This window comes from Aythya fuligula, chromosome 6, assembly GCF_009819795.1.
Source record: "Aythya fuligula isolate bAytFul2 chromosome 6, bAytFul2.pri, whole genome shotgun sequence".
In the NCBI taxonomy this organism is placed as follows: Eukaryota; Metazoa; Chordata; class Aves; order Anseriformes; family Anatidae; genus Aythya; species Aythya fuligula.
This window is the reverse complement of record NC_045564.1, coordinates 19,177,187-19,190,765: the sequence shown is the minus strand read 5'-3', so window position 1 is coordinate 19,190,765 and position 13,579 is coordinate 19,177,187. Positions and strand designations below refer to the sequence as shown.

The following is a 13,579-nucleotide window of genomic DNA, read 5'->3' as shown; positions in this document are numbered from 1 at the left end:
CTGAGTGCAACAATCTCCTTCCTGTAATCCGCTAACGTGGATGTGATTACAAAGATTCCTACCTAGATCTGTGCGGCCGCTGAAAGAAAAAAGAATAAAATTAGTTTTCAGGAATGCTTTTTCTCTTGGTATAGTGCATTTCTGTGGGTGTTATTTCTGTGGGTGTTTGTTGGTGGTGGTAGTTTATTTCTCTGTGAGGATTTTTGTTTATTCATTTGCTTTTAAGTTAGGAGCTGACAATTTGCTGATCTTCAGTGGCATCCATTTGTGCTAACTTTGAAAAAGCAGTTTTTCTCATGAACAGATGATCCCAACTATTCCTAAAAAGTTTGGTATGTCATCATACATGGTATGTATGTCATCATACATGGTATGAGAGGTAAAAATAGATACCATTCGTAGAGGAAAAAATAATCCATTGCTGAAGTTTATTTCATACACTGGCAAGTTTAATGTAGAAAATAGTTGTTTCATCAGCAATTAAGACATCAGATATTTGTACAGACTATTCACATGCATTAATAGGCTTTTCCTGACTTTCACATTTCTTTTTCTTTACTGATTTCAATCTCCTGGGTCAGTGATGAATAGGAAGATGCTGTCAGCAAGTCTTTGCAACTGCTGTTGATAAGTAAACTATGTAAAAGCTCTTTAAGGAGGAAAAAATTTTCAGTTTCCTTATTAAAAATCAATTCCCATCTGCTTCTGTCAAGTGTTTTTTGTTGTAATCTACACTTCTGGATAGATACAGCAGGCTTATGGGTGAAGAAGAGCATGAGGTCTTGAAAGAGTCTGGTAAGATCTTCACACAGCAGTTGAGACAAGGATGTTTTGCATTCCACTTGTGATTAACTGCTGACTTACTGCTTTGTAATCCTATGACATTCTAAATATGAATACTAATTTCTAGAATTAGAAAAGATTGGATCAAAGTAGGAAAGTGGAGATTTTCATGACATCAGTATGTTATTACATCCTTCTAAAACATGAGACTGGAGAATAAACGTCATCTAAACTTTTGCAAGCAAAATCAAGCCAGTCAATTCCTTATTTTTCTTTGTTCTTTGTCATAATTATTGCAGCACACTGTTGTACATTGTAGAAGTGGCATTAGTAACAGGTACCAATCCTGTGACTTAAATCTCACTAATTTGGGATTTGACTTAACGGTCAAGAGACAGTTTAAAAAAAAAAAAAAAAAAAAAAGGAAAAAGAAGGCAGCAAGAAACATGTAGAAATTTGAGATCACTTTGGCAAAGACAATACCAAGATATTACTAGTGAGACCAAAACTTACAGCTGCATATAACTTCCTGAATTACTCATTTTGTCAGTTCAGCACAGCATTTTTATAAATGCTCTCATTCAGTTATCAAATCCGTATCCGGTCATCTCTCAGAGTTTAGTTTTCTTTTGTGCTGTGCAGGATTGACACGAAAAGAGCTGTGAAATCACCTTCTCTTTATAGACTCCTGCATTATTCACCCAAGGATAGCAGAAGGTTTTTAAGAGCTTTGTTAACATCTGTAAAATCAATGTGCCTTAATACTGAAAATACTGAACAATGCAACTACAGGTGCTAGTGCAGGCAGTGGGGTTATGTAGACAAAATACCAACCAACTTTGGATTTCTTATGAGAGTGGAAGCAGTAGAATGTTTCCTCTAATAGCTTTAATCCCAATGCAAAGACAGAGCAGCTCAAAGCGTAAGACACTTTTTAAAGTACTCGTTCTGATATAGTTCTTTGCTCCTCTCAACAGTGATAGCTGGGAAGTGGAGTTGGTATAGGAAGAGCTGAAAAAAAATGTACCACGAGCAGAAGTGTATGGAACAACAGATTTATTTTTCTATTTATAGAAAAGGAATTAAGAAAGGCTAATATAAATCAAAGCTAAAGCTACTGTCTAAATGCTAATCTCTATGATTCTATTAAGCATTTTACTGAAGCTTGGCAAGTATTGTGTGAAAACAAGGACCATCTAAGTAAGTTAGGAGAATGGAGACTGCTGCTTCAATGTAGGTAATATTTGAGTCACATGAACATGTTTGAAAGCCAGTAATAATCCAGGTCATTTATATAGCTTGTCTCAAATACCATGCAAGTATTAGAAGAGATGGATTATAATAAAATTATTTTTGCTATTAGCTTCTCACGATCTTCTGCGAATAAATCTGTAACTCTCATTTTGCTGTGTTTTTGTAACTACCAATCTGTAATTTGGATGCTGCAGTGCTTTTTAAAATTAATCATCTTTTACCAAAATTTGATAAGAGTATTCTTGTGAAGACTGAGGCTGTTCCTGTCTTTCCCACTTAAGAAGGTCCTTGACGTGAAGATGCTGTGAACGTGGAGGAGTTAGGGACGCCGAGGGGGTTATGGCCTTTCTTCTTGGTCTTCAGAAGACTGGGCAGGGTTGTTGTGTGGGGGCCATTGCCATGTTAATATTTTGCTTTAATTTGCTTAAAAAAGGAAAGAAATAAAGTGTATTTTAAACCTTTTAAATAGCATAACCCCAAAAGAGAGGATGCTCTATTATTTTGCTTCCATTTTGGAATGATGTCTTCACGTGAATACACAGGCAGAGAACCTCTGCTGTTTATTTGCCCCATGGCAGATTTCTGCCAGTCTCACAATCATAAGAATGCTAGAAGTAAAAAACCCAAGCACTTTGTGCATAAAGTTGCCAGTTCTAAATTCTCAGTGCTCCAGTGATTTTCTTTACTTTCCTCAAAAACTCCATAGTAGCAGTAAATTTGTGGTACAGCTGTGGAGTTTACATCTCAGTTTAAAAGAAAGGAAGATGTTTGTGACAAAATGCATTTAAGTACTTATCATGGAAGTAAACTAGCATGAACTTAACACACACTATAAATTCTCTGTGTATTCTCACTGGACATGTCCTTGTGCCATTACTGTAATGTAAAATAGAAAATTGTTTGTGAAGAAATAGACCTGTTTCTGACAATATTTAGTCTTGCTTCGATAGTCTTTTTTTCTGAGAACAGACAAATCAGAACTTACTTTTACTATCTCTGAAAGCGACACCATCATGTGACTTTTGTTGTGGTGTTCCCATTAGGGGGCAATGTTATTCCTTTGTTACCCAGGGTTTAGAAACAAGCATGGCTGTGCTACATTGACTTAGAGAATATCTTAATATTTATAAGTCAAGACATAAAATATATTTTGAAAAAGGTCAACATAATTTACTACATACTATCTAGCTTTACATTTATGTTCTATATATGTCTTGTAAAACAGTGACAGCTGCCTTCATCACCCACAAAAATACCATTTTACTAGACTGCTAACCTGAATTCTTCTGTTCAGGTTCAGTTATGTTAGAATGTGTTTTGACTCCACAAATGTTGCATACTTGGAGATTATAAATAGATTCTCTAGTGCTAGGATTTGATACTTGCCTTCTTCATTTTATATTAATAAAGTCTCAGGAAAATAGCTATCAAAAGAACAGAGGGTTAATTAATTATGTGAAGCTTTTTTTTTTTTTGCATAGTTGCCTATTTCTGTTTGAAGCTAGGAGCAGTTCAGCTGACATTCTATTTAGTAGCGGAGAGGCAAGAGGGAAGGAGTGGATGCTTGCATGGCTCTCATTCTAAACAAAAATAAATGAAGCAGTATGGTTTTATGAAACATTGGTATATTTTCAGGCTTTTGAAGTTTGTCAGCAAAGCAGTGTTTTGCTAGAATCTCTTGCCAGGAGAAAAGATGACTTATTTTGTCCTCATTGACTGTTTTTATTCAGAAAGCAGGTGACAGCAATCAATTCCAGTGCCATCTACATCTCCAATTATTATACAAACCCCAGGAGCTAATTACAGCCCTCAGGCTCTGATAGTCAGCTGACTTCATCATGCGACTTTTTTGGCCACTGCGTACTTCTGAGTAATTGTCTATTTATGGAAAATAAATTAATAGCTGCTATTTCTACTTAAAAGAGAGGACCTGTGAGTGAATGCGTAGGTTGAGCAAGTGGGTTGTAGAGATGGGAGAGAGATTAAGAGTAGGAGGTGAAGGGATCAATTGAAAGAATAAGAGTCTTAAAGAAAGAAAGGGAAAAGGGGGGGGCAGGAAGCAAGATATTAAGGAAAGAAGTTAACATAAAAGGGGAGGAGGGGGAAAAGAAAGCAGTCTCCCAGAAAAGTGAACAGGTGAAGCAAAAAGCAAGACATACTGTGATACGAGTTTAAAAAAATAAAATAAAATAAAAGAGCAAAGCTATGGGAAATAATATCTTGAAATATGACTTCAATATAAATCTAAAGATTTATTTTGCCCAGACTTTAACTGTATAATAAACACAGAAAAACAAAGAATTGATGTCTGACATTCTTATTGTGCATACCTCTCTGAAAATGCTGTCTACGTAGATTGTGCCTGCATCTTGGCTTGTTTAAGGGAGAAAGGATTGGATCTTATCTGTACTTGTGTTGATCGCAGGAGAAATGAGAATTTTCATTTTCACTTTCTCTTCATAGAGAAATGAAAGCTGTGCATTTTAATATAGGAAATAATGGACGATGTGTTACTGCAATAATGTGTATGAATTATAAACTAAGCTTTTTTCGTTCAAAAGGGTCTAGAAATGTTTTACCAATATTTTTTCAGTCATTGTACAGATGTTTTGATTATTAACAGCAAACTTTGTCTGGAAGTTGTATAGACAAATCTCTGCCATTATGAAGACCACTACTGCTTAAGCGTTGTTATGGTGTGGTCAGAAGATCTGCTTGTTTCTCTTCTGAAAGTTATCTACAAAACAACCTAATGAAGACATAAAACCTTTTAAGAATGAAGGGCTGGAGCGTTCCTGCTACAGGGCAGCACTTTCAGAAACCTTAGGTTAATTTCAGGTATACTGAAGGCAGAAATTCTATATGAGTAAGGAATAAAAGCTTTGTGTTAGAAATATATCAGGCTCCTTTTAAAACATAAACGCTGGCAGCTTAATGTAAAATACTTTATATATTGTATATAATAATCAGCAATTTCTTTTCTAATTTTCAGATCAGCTCTTCCATGTGTTGGCCATGCACATGCGCCTCTACAGTATTGACTCTGCATACAATCCCTGGAGGAAACTAACCCAGCCAATGCAGGACAAAAATCCAGAGCAAGTATTTTAAGTTACCAAATAACAGGTTTACCTTGTTAACAAAACATCCTTACAGAGAGATTTTGAGTAGTGTTCTGTCTTAAATTCAATAATTTGTGAGGTATGCTTATAAACTTAGCATCTAAAAATTGTGTATATGTATTTGTAAAAATCTTAAATTTTCTTTTACCTGAAATTGGTCACACTGCAGTTTGGAGTTAAAGCTTAAATATACCACTCCGAAGCTTAGGCATGTGCCAATTTCATGGTATTGGGTAAGTAGATTGTTGCAATAATTTGTATGGATGCTAGGCAAAATTTAAATCAAGAGTCAATTCTTAAAGCTGTTACAGAAATAACATCAGTAGGCTTGAATACTTATGAGAAGTAATTCAAGTCCAAGCTAAGAGTTTCATCACACTTCTTGTTTTAAACAAGTTATTTACCTGAGTCTGCTTTTTTAACATTAACCTTGCATACACGGCTGTACAAGGATTAACAGTATAATACATGGAGTTAGGTATTTGTGTTATACAAGAACTTGTCTCCATACTCGACTTAAAACTCTTCACTTATCGGATTCTACCTTGACAGGGAGCAGAAAAGTCATGTATTACTACTATTTTTCTTGCCTAAAACCAGATTAATATTTTTAGAACTCCTGCTTTAGCAGGTAGTTAACATCAGAAGAGGAAAACAGTGCCAATGTGTATTTTTATTTTATTTTACTTTTCCTTCTGGCACATTGAGCAACTTCTTCAGAGCTAAGGTCTTCGTTTTGTGTTTTGAAATAAAATTGAAAGGAATGTATTTTTAGTTTCTGTCCAGTTACGTATTTGTCATTGTGTTTCATAAGCACTGTGAGATTTCAAAAATTAATCTAAAATAGTGATGCTGCAATCCTAATCTGCAATTTAGGAAAAAAATATCAAAATGTTTGTGTTTTCTTTTAGTTTGAGACTTTACTGTTTGTCTTCCTGGACCCCAGCTTTTGTTTTGCTATCAGTGTTAGATTGTTGCAGTAATTAGATTAGGTTAACAGATTAAATCTATAATCTCTTGACAAAACATTAAGAATTTTGTAACTGGAAAACCTACTTTATTCAGCATGCATTCAAGCCTCTTTGCAAGTTTTTGATGTGGTTCTGGTCTGCCCTGACCTAGACTGAGCAATGGTTAATAAATTTGGAGTATGGTTGATTGAGTTATGACTAAGAATCATATTGATAAGTTGTTGGTTGTGGGACTGATCTGTGCACTTCTCATGTTGGTATTTGAGGAGCTTGCTGGCTTTGAAAGCAGCTATTAACAGAGGGGCTGCACATCTTCCAAAACACAGCAACTTTCTTCACTAACAGAGACTTGATGGAATTCACACATTGTTTTATGAAGGTTAGATTGTTGCAAGCTGAATTTAGAGTAGTCTGTGTTTTGAATCACTTAGAAGTGATTGGTACCATAGAAAATAATGGCATGATAAATAGAGGTGTTGCATGTTGGAAATGCATTTGAGTAATTCACTTGTTTTCTGTGCTGTTTTTTCAGAAGATGTCTTGATAGACTTGTAGATGATGGTTTGGCACTATCAAGTCTTAAATGGTTTAGGAAGCTATAGCTGGGAGATCATCTGTTTTGCCATGAAATAGTTACTGTTCAGATATACGGATGCAATCAAACTGGAATTTTGCTGTTCACCTCCTGAAATGTTTTACCTTCCTTAGTATGCAGGCCCCAGAATGCTTGCTGAGGAGGGATATTCATGTGTAATTGGAAACATGTTTTCAATATATAGATTAAAGCATAAGATGGATATCTGCAATTATATTGTAGAATTTTGAAGCAGTGGTTGCACTTGAAGATGGCATTCATACGTTTGGCGTGAATGATCTAATCACACTCTTCTTAGTGTCACAGAGTCTTTTGAGAGATTCAGAATAGTGTATTTTTTCCAGATACAGGAAAGAGTATATGGAGCAAGTAGAAAGTGATACACTGCTGTACACTGAAGAAGATAGAGGGTGGTGGAAAAAAAAGTACCACTGGAGATTTAAAATATGGACAGCACTGTGCCATTTTGAGGCTAACCAAGTAATATAAATCCTCAGCCTGACCAGTACATAAAACTAAGTATAGACCTGTAGAAAAAATCTCAATGAGAGGAAAAGATTTTTATGATCTGACTATATTATTGCCATTGATTCCAAACGATATGTCAGGAAAGTCACAGAAGCAACATAAATTTAAACCAAACTCATTAATTTACTCACCTCACATAAAACCCTATATTATAAAGGAGCAGCTTATGCATCAACCAAGATTTTCAACTTTTTTTAATAATAAAAGAACCTTCTAATATGCAATGTTTTTCTCTAATTTTCACTTAAAATTAATCTCAGTTGAAAGTAATTTTGCAAAGACGTTAGTTCCATCCTTATTTATTTAGGAAGATAACTTTCAAAATAATAATAAAAAAAAATCTGTGGAATAATAGTGCTCTTACATTATATTTTTACCCTTATTTAATTTTAGTTACTTTATTTTAAATACATAAATGTTTACAAACCTACCCAGATATAGAGCTCACATTTTTAGCTTGGTTTTCTACAACCCAGGTATCATTATTCATATATGTATGCCTTAGATTTCATGTGTCTGGGAGAACTGATCAAAGTAATTTGTAAAGACACACAGAATTGCTGTGCTGTACCTCCCAAAGTGTCGTCATTCACAACCCTACTTTGATGACTCTGTAGTTGAAAATGGCAGCTGAGAAGAAAGATAGGAAGGAGGGAGCTCGTGCACTAACACCAAGGTAAAGTAGAGATTAGGACATTTCTGGACAAGAAGGTACTATATGAAAAAAAGCTTAAATATTGTTGTTTGAAGGAAGAAAAGGAAAAAAAAAAAAGTGAAACCTAAATCTGAGGAACTGTGAAACTCTTGAGAAGGTGCTTGTTGGATGTTTCACACATTTGTGGTTCATTCAGTCCAGTGTAATATATTCTTGATCTCGCTGTGCTTCAGCAAATTGTTGTATTACAGACATATCTGGTTTCAGCGGTGATCGAATAAACAATTATTGTGGTGTAAGTGTGGAATAATAGCTTCTGGCAGGGGACAGAGAAGGAGAAGCTGGAGGCAATAATTACTAGACCCAGATGTGAATTTAATGGACTAATCCAAATAGCCTAAATTTCAGGTATGGTAAACATGAAATGAAAGGTTATGCTTTTTTTCATTTCCATCTCTATGATTTGATTCCTGGGTTGACAAACAATGTATGTTAGCAAAAAAAATGATTCAGTAAAGCATTAAGGGTCTTTGCAGTAGAAGCTGTTGGGAAGCGGGTGGGAACCGCATGATGACTTGAAACACTGAATTATTCTAGGTTATTTTTACTGAAGTGTTTTGTTGTTGTTTTGTTCTAAGCTAGATCGCTTCAGTGATTGCTTGTAGTGGTGTACCGAGGCAATGAACTGCAGCACAGAGATGGGATGGGATTGAGCAACTGTGTGTGTGGGGGGGAACCTCAGGAAAGTCACATTGCTATCACAAACTATCACAAAAACTGTTGTGAAATGGGAAAAATAAAACTGTTTTTCTGAAGATAGTCAGAGGGTAGGCTGGTGGGACAATGGGGTTTAGGTAAGGTTTGTGCTAGAGATGGCATATACACACATTGCTTGTGACCCTGCAACAGACTGGCATGATCTATTCAGTACCCAAAACATCAGTGTCTCAGGGCATGTTATGTCAGTTTTGACAGTAATGCCAGCTTCAAGAGTAATTGCTTTTAGCTGTTTATTCCTTCCCCTATACTGTAATACACTACCTTCAGCTGTGCTGATGTAACTTGAGCAGGCTGCATCATGTACAAAGTAAATGAATTAATCCATTTTTAGAAAGGTTATTTTTAATATGCTGGGAATGGGTGACAGAGGAGTGCTGGGGGCACAGTGGTGAAAGGGAGAATGGGAAATGCCTAATGCTAGTACTGTCAGTGAAATCCCGTGTTGTGTAACAAGAAAAACTGACCTGCTGCAAAATCTGCTCTGACACAAGAACAAATATGAAATGTGATTATATCCTAGAGTGTAGCCAGAACAAATAATGGAGTTCTACTTTCTAATTATTAACATCAGTAACTGTGTATTCCTCTGACCTTTCTGTGGGTTGAAATTTGCAGGCAATATTTCTCACCCTGCAAATACTAAAGAGAATATAAATTTGTCCTCATTGAATAAGCCTTTGTTTAGTTGTATCCTTATCCCCGTGTCACAGGTTTTCTGTTTCTGACAGTCCTAAGAAGCCTGAAGTTGAAAGCTTCCACTTGGTAAAGTTAGAAATTCAATAAATATCAGCTGGAGTTAGCGTCTAACAAAAATTTTAAGTTTATCTGGTTGAGAGAAGGGGGGAAGGAGGAGGATATAAGTAGACAAAGATGCTGCTTGTTTCCAAGTAGAACAGAATTTTGTATTCTGTGTATCCATTCCCAAAGAAGTGACTCCCATATAACCTCTATCAGGGAAGAGGATGCTGAATATAGAGGCAGGGTTGCTATGCTCTCAGCTGTTAGGCAGCTTTGATATTGGCACAGAAAGAGGTGCAGCCCAATTATGTGGGACTAGAGGAGAGGTCAGTTCCACAGAGAAAATAAAGCAATGCATCTTTATTTTGGCATGTTTGTATTTCATTGTGCCATTCAGTTCCCCACCTTTTTTTTTTTTTTTTTTTTTTTTTAATGGATACAGATGACAACTACAATACAATTGATTTACTTTATATTACTTCAGTCCCATATGAAATTTAACTTGCTTCAATTTTACTTGCTGCTTCTGTGGCAGAATTTTTTTGTAAAGTCATATTTATCAAGCTTTCCCATATGGATTGGGGATTATAACAGGATGGTTAATTTCCATACTCCAAACAGGTTTTACAAATTCAGTTTCAGTGTCATAACGAAAAAGTTGCTTAGGCTTTTAGCAACTGACAGAGCAGTTTTTAAGTGCTTAATAAGCTGCACTGCTTGAAGTATACTGAAGCAGCTTATCTAAAACCTTGACATTTAATGTGGCTTTACTTCTCCAATTTGTATGAAATGAATAAATTAGACAAATTATTCAGTTGTTCCTGCATGTGAAAATGAGTTCATTTATTTTTAATGTTGCTAGTCAATCACAGTATTCTGTATATAGAAGAATCTTTCCTAATTTTGACAGAACTGCTATTTGACCTAATTGTTACATGACAGTTAAATAATATTGATATTGATATGCCTGTAGGTAAATGTGATCAGGATTTAATATCTACATTTTTGTCTTAACCTTATTCAAAGTTAATTTTTCCCAGTAATTCATATATAAATTAAAAATCAAAGTTTGGAGATAATATAAGAAATTGCCCATGTTTATGTAGTGATGGTTAGTTTAAAAATCAATGCCATAGATCATAAAATAAAACTAGCTATAGTTAAAAGCAAAATTAGAGAAACTTGGTGAGATTAGCAACTTCAATGCCTGTATCACTTTGAAAAAAACATTTTTATGTTCAAACATCTACTCATTTATTTCACTGACATTTAACAGCCAGCCAGCTAGCACCAGACTATTTGGCACCAAAACTATTTGGCACATGTGTAAGAATCCAAACAGCACTTTCTTCTGTGAGTGTTGCAGAGAGGAAAGGTGCTAATGGAAGATATATATTGCATTTTTGACTTGGCTATTTAACCTGCGACATTGTTACACCAACTAGAAAGACACTACCTCCTATCTACAAACATACTCTGCTTTTATGACTGTGGCCATAAAGTGATTTTATGACATCGAATGAATCTGAATAGTTTGAAAGTTTGCAGCGTCTCTTTATGTGCTTATTTGCTATCCTTATAACTCTGTGGGGTTCTTAATGAAGTTTGTAAAATTGGATAATCCCACCTGTGATGGCTGCTTGAATGTTCATTTCCTTACATGAGGGAAAGCAATACCTTTTCTAAGGTCTCACTGTTTACCAGTAGGAACAGTCCCGCAGTTAATGCAGTTTGAGGATTAGTTGTTGTTACAAAATATTTGTGAAATACCACAGTTTGAAAAAAAACAACAACCAACCAACAAAACAACAACAAAAAAACAATAATTAAATTACTGTGTTGCTATGCATTATATTTTGTTAGTTTAGAACTAAAGTTTTTAAAGCAAAATACTGGATGTCGATTGAGTCTGTATATACAAATAATTAGTTCAGGCAGTTTTTGACAGTTTTGGAATGCTTTAACAAGAATTAGGTACCCAAATGGTAACTTTGTTACGAGTTCTTACAATCCATTAGTAACATTAAATGGTTTTAAGATTAAGATCAATTAGTGATTTGACAGGTGTTTGGCTTCTATAAGCTCGATTACAAATGTAATGCTATTTAACATTTAACGTGTAATAAAACATGAAGAATTATATTGTAATATTAAGTAATCTTCTTTGGGTTTTCCTTCCAGGTTGATAAGTGAAGAGCTGCCAGAAGTTCCCGTACTTTACAGAGATGTCTCATCCCTTTTGCTCATCCAGATTTTAACCATGCCTCAACCATTGCACAAAGGTATGTTACAAAAATATGTATATTCAAATGTTTATTTATATGAGGGTACGTTCCTGATGATTTCCAGGATGATAAATCATAGCTTGTCTACTGTGTAGTCTAAAATAATGTTTCTGCCTTATCTACGGAAGGTGACATTGAACAGAAATTTTGGTTGTTGTTCAACAGGCTTATCTGTGTTCCCTGTCTTCTCACCTTATCAGTCAGCTTATTCAGTAAAGATACAAGAACTGAGCAAAAACTATTTAAGTTGTTTTGCTGAAGAAGTGTCCTTTGTTTGACCTTCATCACTTTTCCTAAAGGGGTGTTTCAGTATTTGGAGTTGAACCGATTGCCTAAGGGTGAAAGCTTGTAATTTAGTTTGACTTTCAGAGTTTAAATTATAGCAGTTGTGTATAATAGGAGGTCACATATGAAGATGGTAAGTGCTGTAATGCAGCAACTACAATAGAGATGGCATATAGAAAAATTTGGCATAAATATTAATTTAAGAACCATAATTTTATAGCTAAACCCAAATTTTTTAAAATGTAAATTCATTTTTCTGTAATAAAGGATTAACTGAAACTAGTAGGACAGTTTACTAGTCCTAAGTACGGTCCAGAAGATGGTAGTTCAGCCCCTCTGAGCTCTGATTATCTATAGCTTTACCTTTATTTTAAAAAGAGAACAAACAAGCATTTTACTACTTCACTGACAATGAACATCTGCTTAGGGGTCTGTTTCACAGTTTTGATACCTAATGGATTTTGTTAATTTCTGAGTAGGTAAATATGGGGACTGTTCTGTTTTTGATGTGTACGCCTAATTTACTAAGTGTAACAAAAAATTTGCTTCCACTGAAGAGGTGTTCAGTCCTTACTATTGAATGTTCAGCTCAAGCACTGTGTGTGTCTGTTGACATCGTGGGTTGTGGTTCTTTTGATTCAGTGTACATATTTATGGATTAAATATGTCCCATCAGTAATTAAAGTATGAAAATACTAGAAGTTAAAAAATAAAAAAGGGAATAGGAAGCATACTGTCCAAAACATACTTTTCTTTAACCACAATTTTAAAATAAATTTAACTTGTATTCAGAAGAACAAGAGCAAAAAATTAAAGTATAATGAGACTAACTTCTGAAAAATAAGGAGATAGAGGTGAAGTCAAAGTACAAATAAGTCTTTTGGTAGTTTATATTCAAGCATTGGAGAATAACATCTATGAAGGTTATGTTTATCGTAGGAAAGACAGCATTCAGTTAATAATAGTAAGGCATCCTGTGGAGAATTCCATAAAATACCACACATCAGTAGCACATTTTGATTGTGCTCTTGGCTTTAGTATGAGTTGCATTTGAAAGGAAAAAGGCAAGTGGCAGGAAGAAGATGAATGTAACCACTCCAAATCTACAAAGCATTAAATTGGAAATAAATTGCCATTTATCTTTCTAATTTTGGTTTCATCAAAACAGTTAGGCAGAAGGAAGAGAAAGTCTTTCATAATGCTCTGTCCTGAGGTGTAGAATGTAGTTCAGAAAAACAGGTAATAACATATTTGTTCAGAACTTTTGTAATGGGTGCATAGGTCACAGAGTTGAATGTCAATATCATTAATTCTTAGTAGAGAGCTGATGCATGAAAAGGTAAAAACGTCTTGTGCAGGGTCATGTGGCAGGCCAGTGACAGGGGTGGAAAAAAAAACATGTACATTTGACCCTGCTGCTTCCTGAATGTTTTTTGCTGTTTTGGAGTGATTGCAAGGCGCAGAACCTGTGGACTTGGCTGACACCAGTGTTCAGACAGGGTTGATGCTTGTGTGCCCTGATAGATGATTTCCAATAACAATAGACTTAAATACAGTGCAGAAGAGATGGTGTTGCAGTATGG

General features: G+C 35.1%; 1 protein-coding gene across 1 annotated transcript in view; it reads left to right on the top strand.

Annotated features, from left to right (window-relative positions):
• Window positions 1-13,579, top strand: part of UBR3 (ubiquitin protein ligase E3 component n-recognin 3) — a 103,826-nt gene that overhangs the window by 74,344 nt on the left and 15,903 nt on the right. Inside the window, exons 32-33 of the mRNA XM_032189679.1 lie at window positions 5,030-5,135; window positions 11,608-11,708. Coding sequence (XP_032045570.1) covers window positions 5,030-5,135; window positions 11,608-11,708 — 207 coding nt within the window. The remainder of the gene's footprint in view (window positions 1-5,029; window positions 5,136-11,607; window positions 11,709-13,579) is intronic.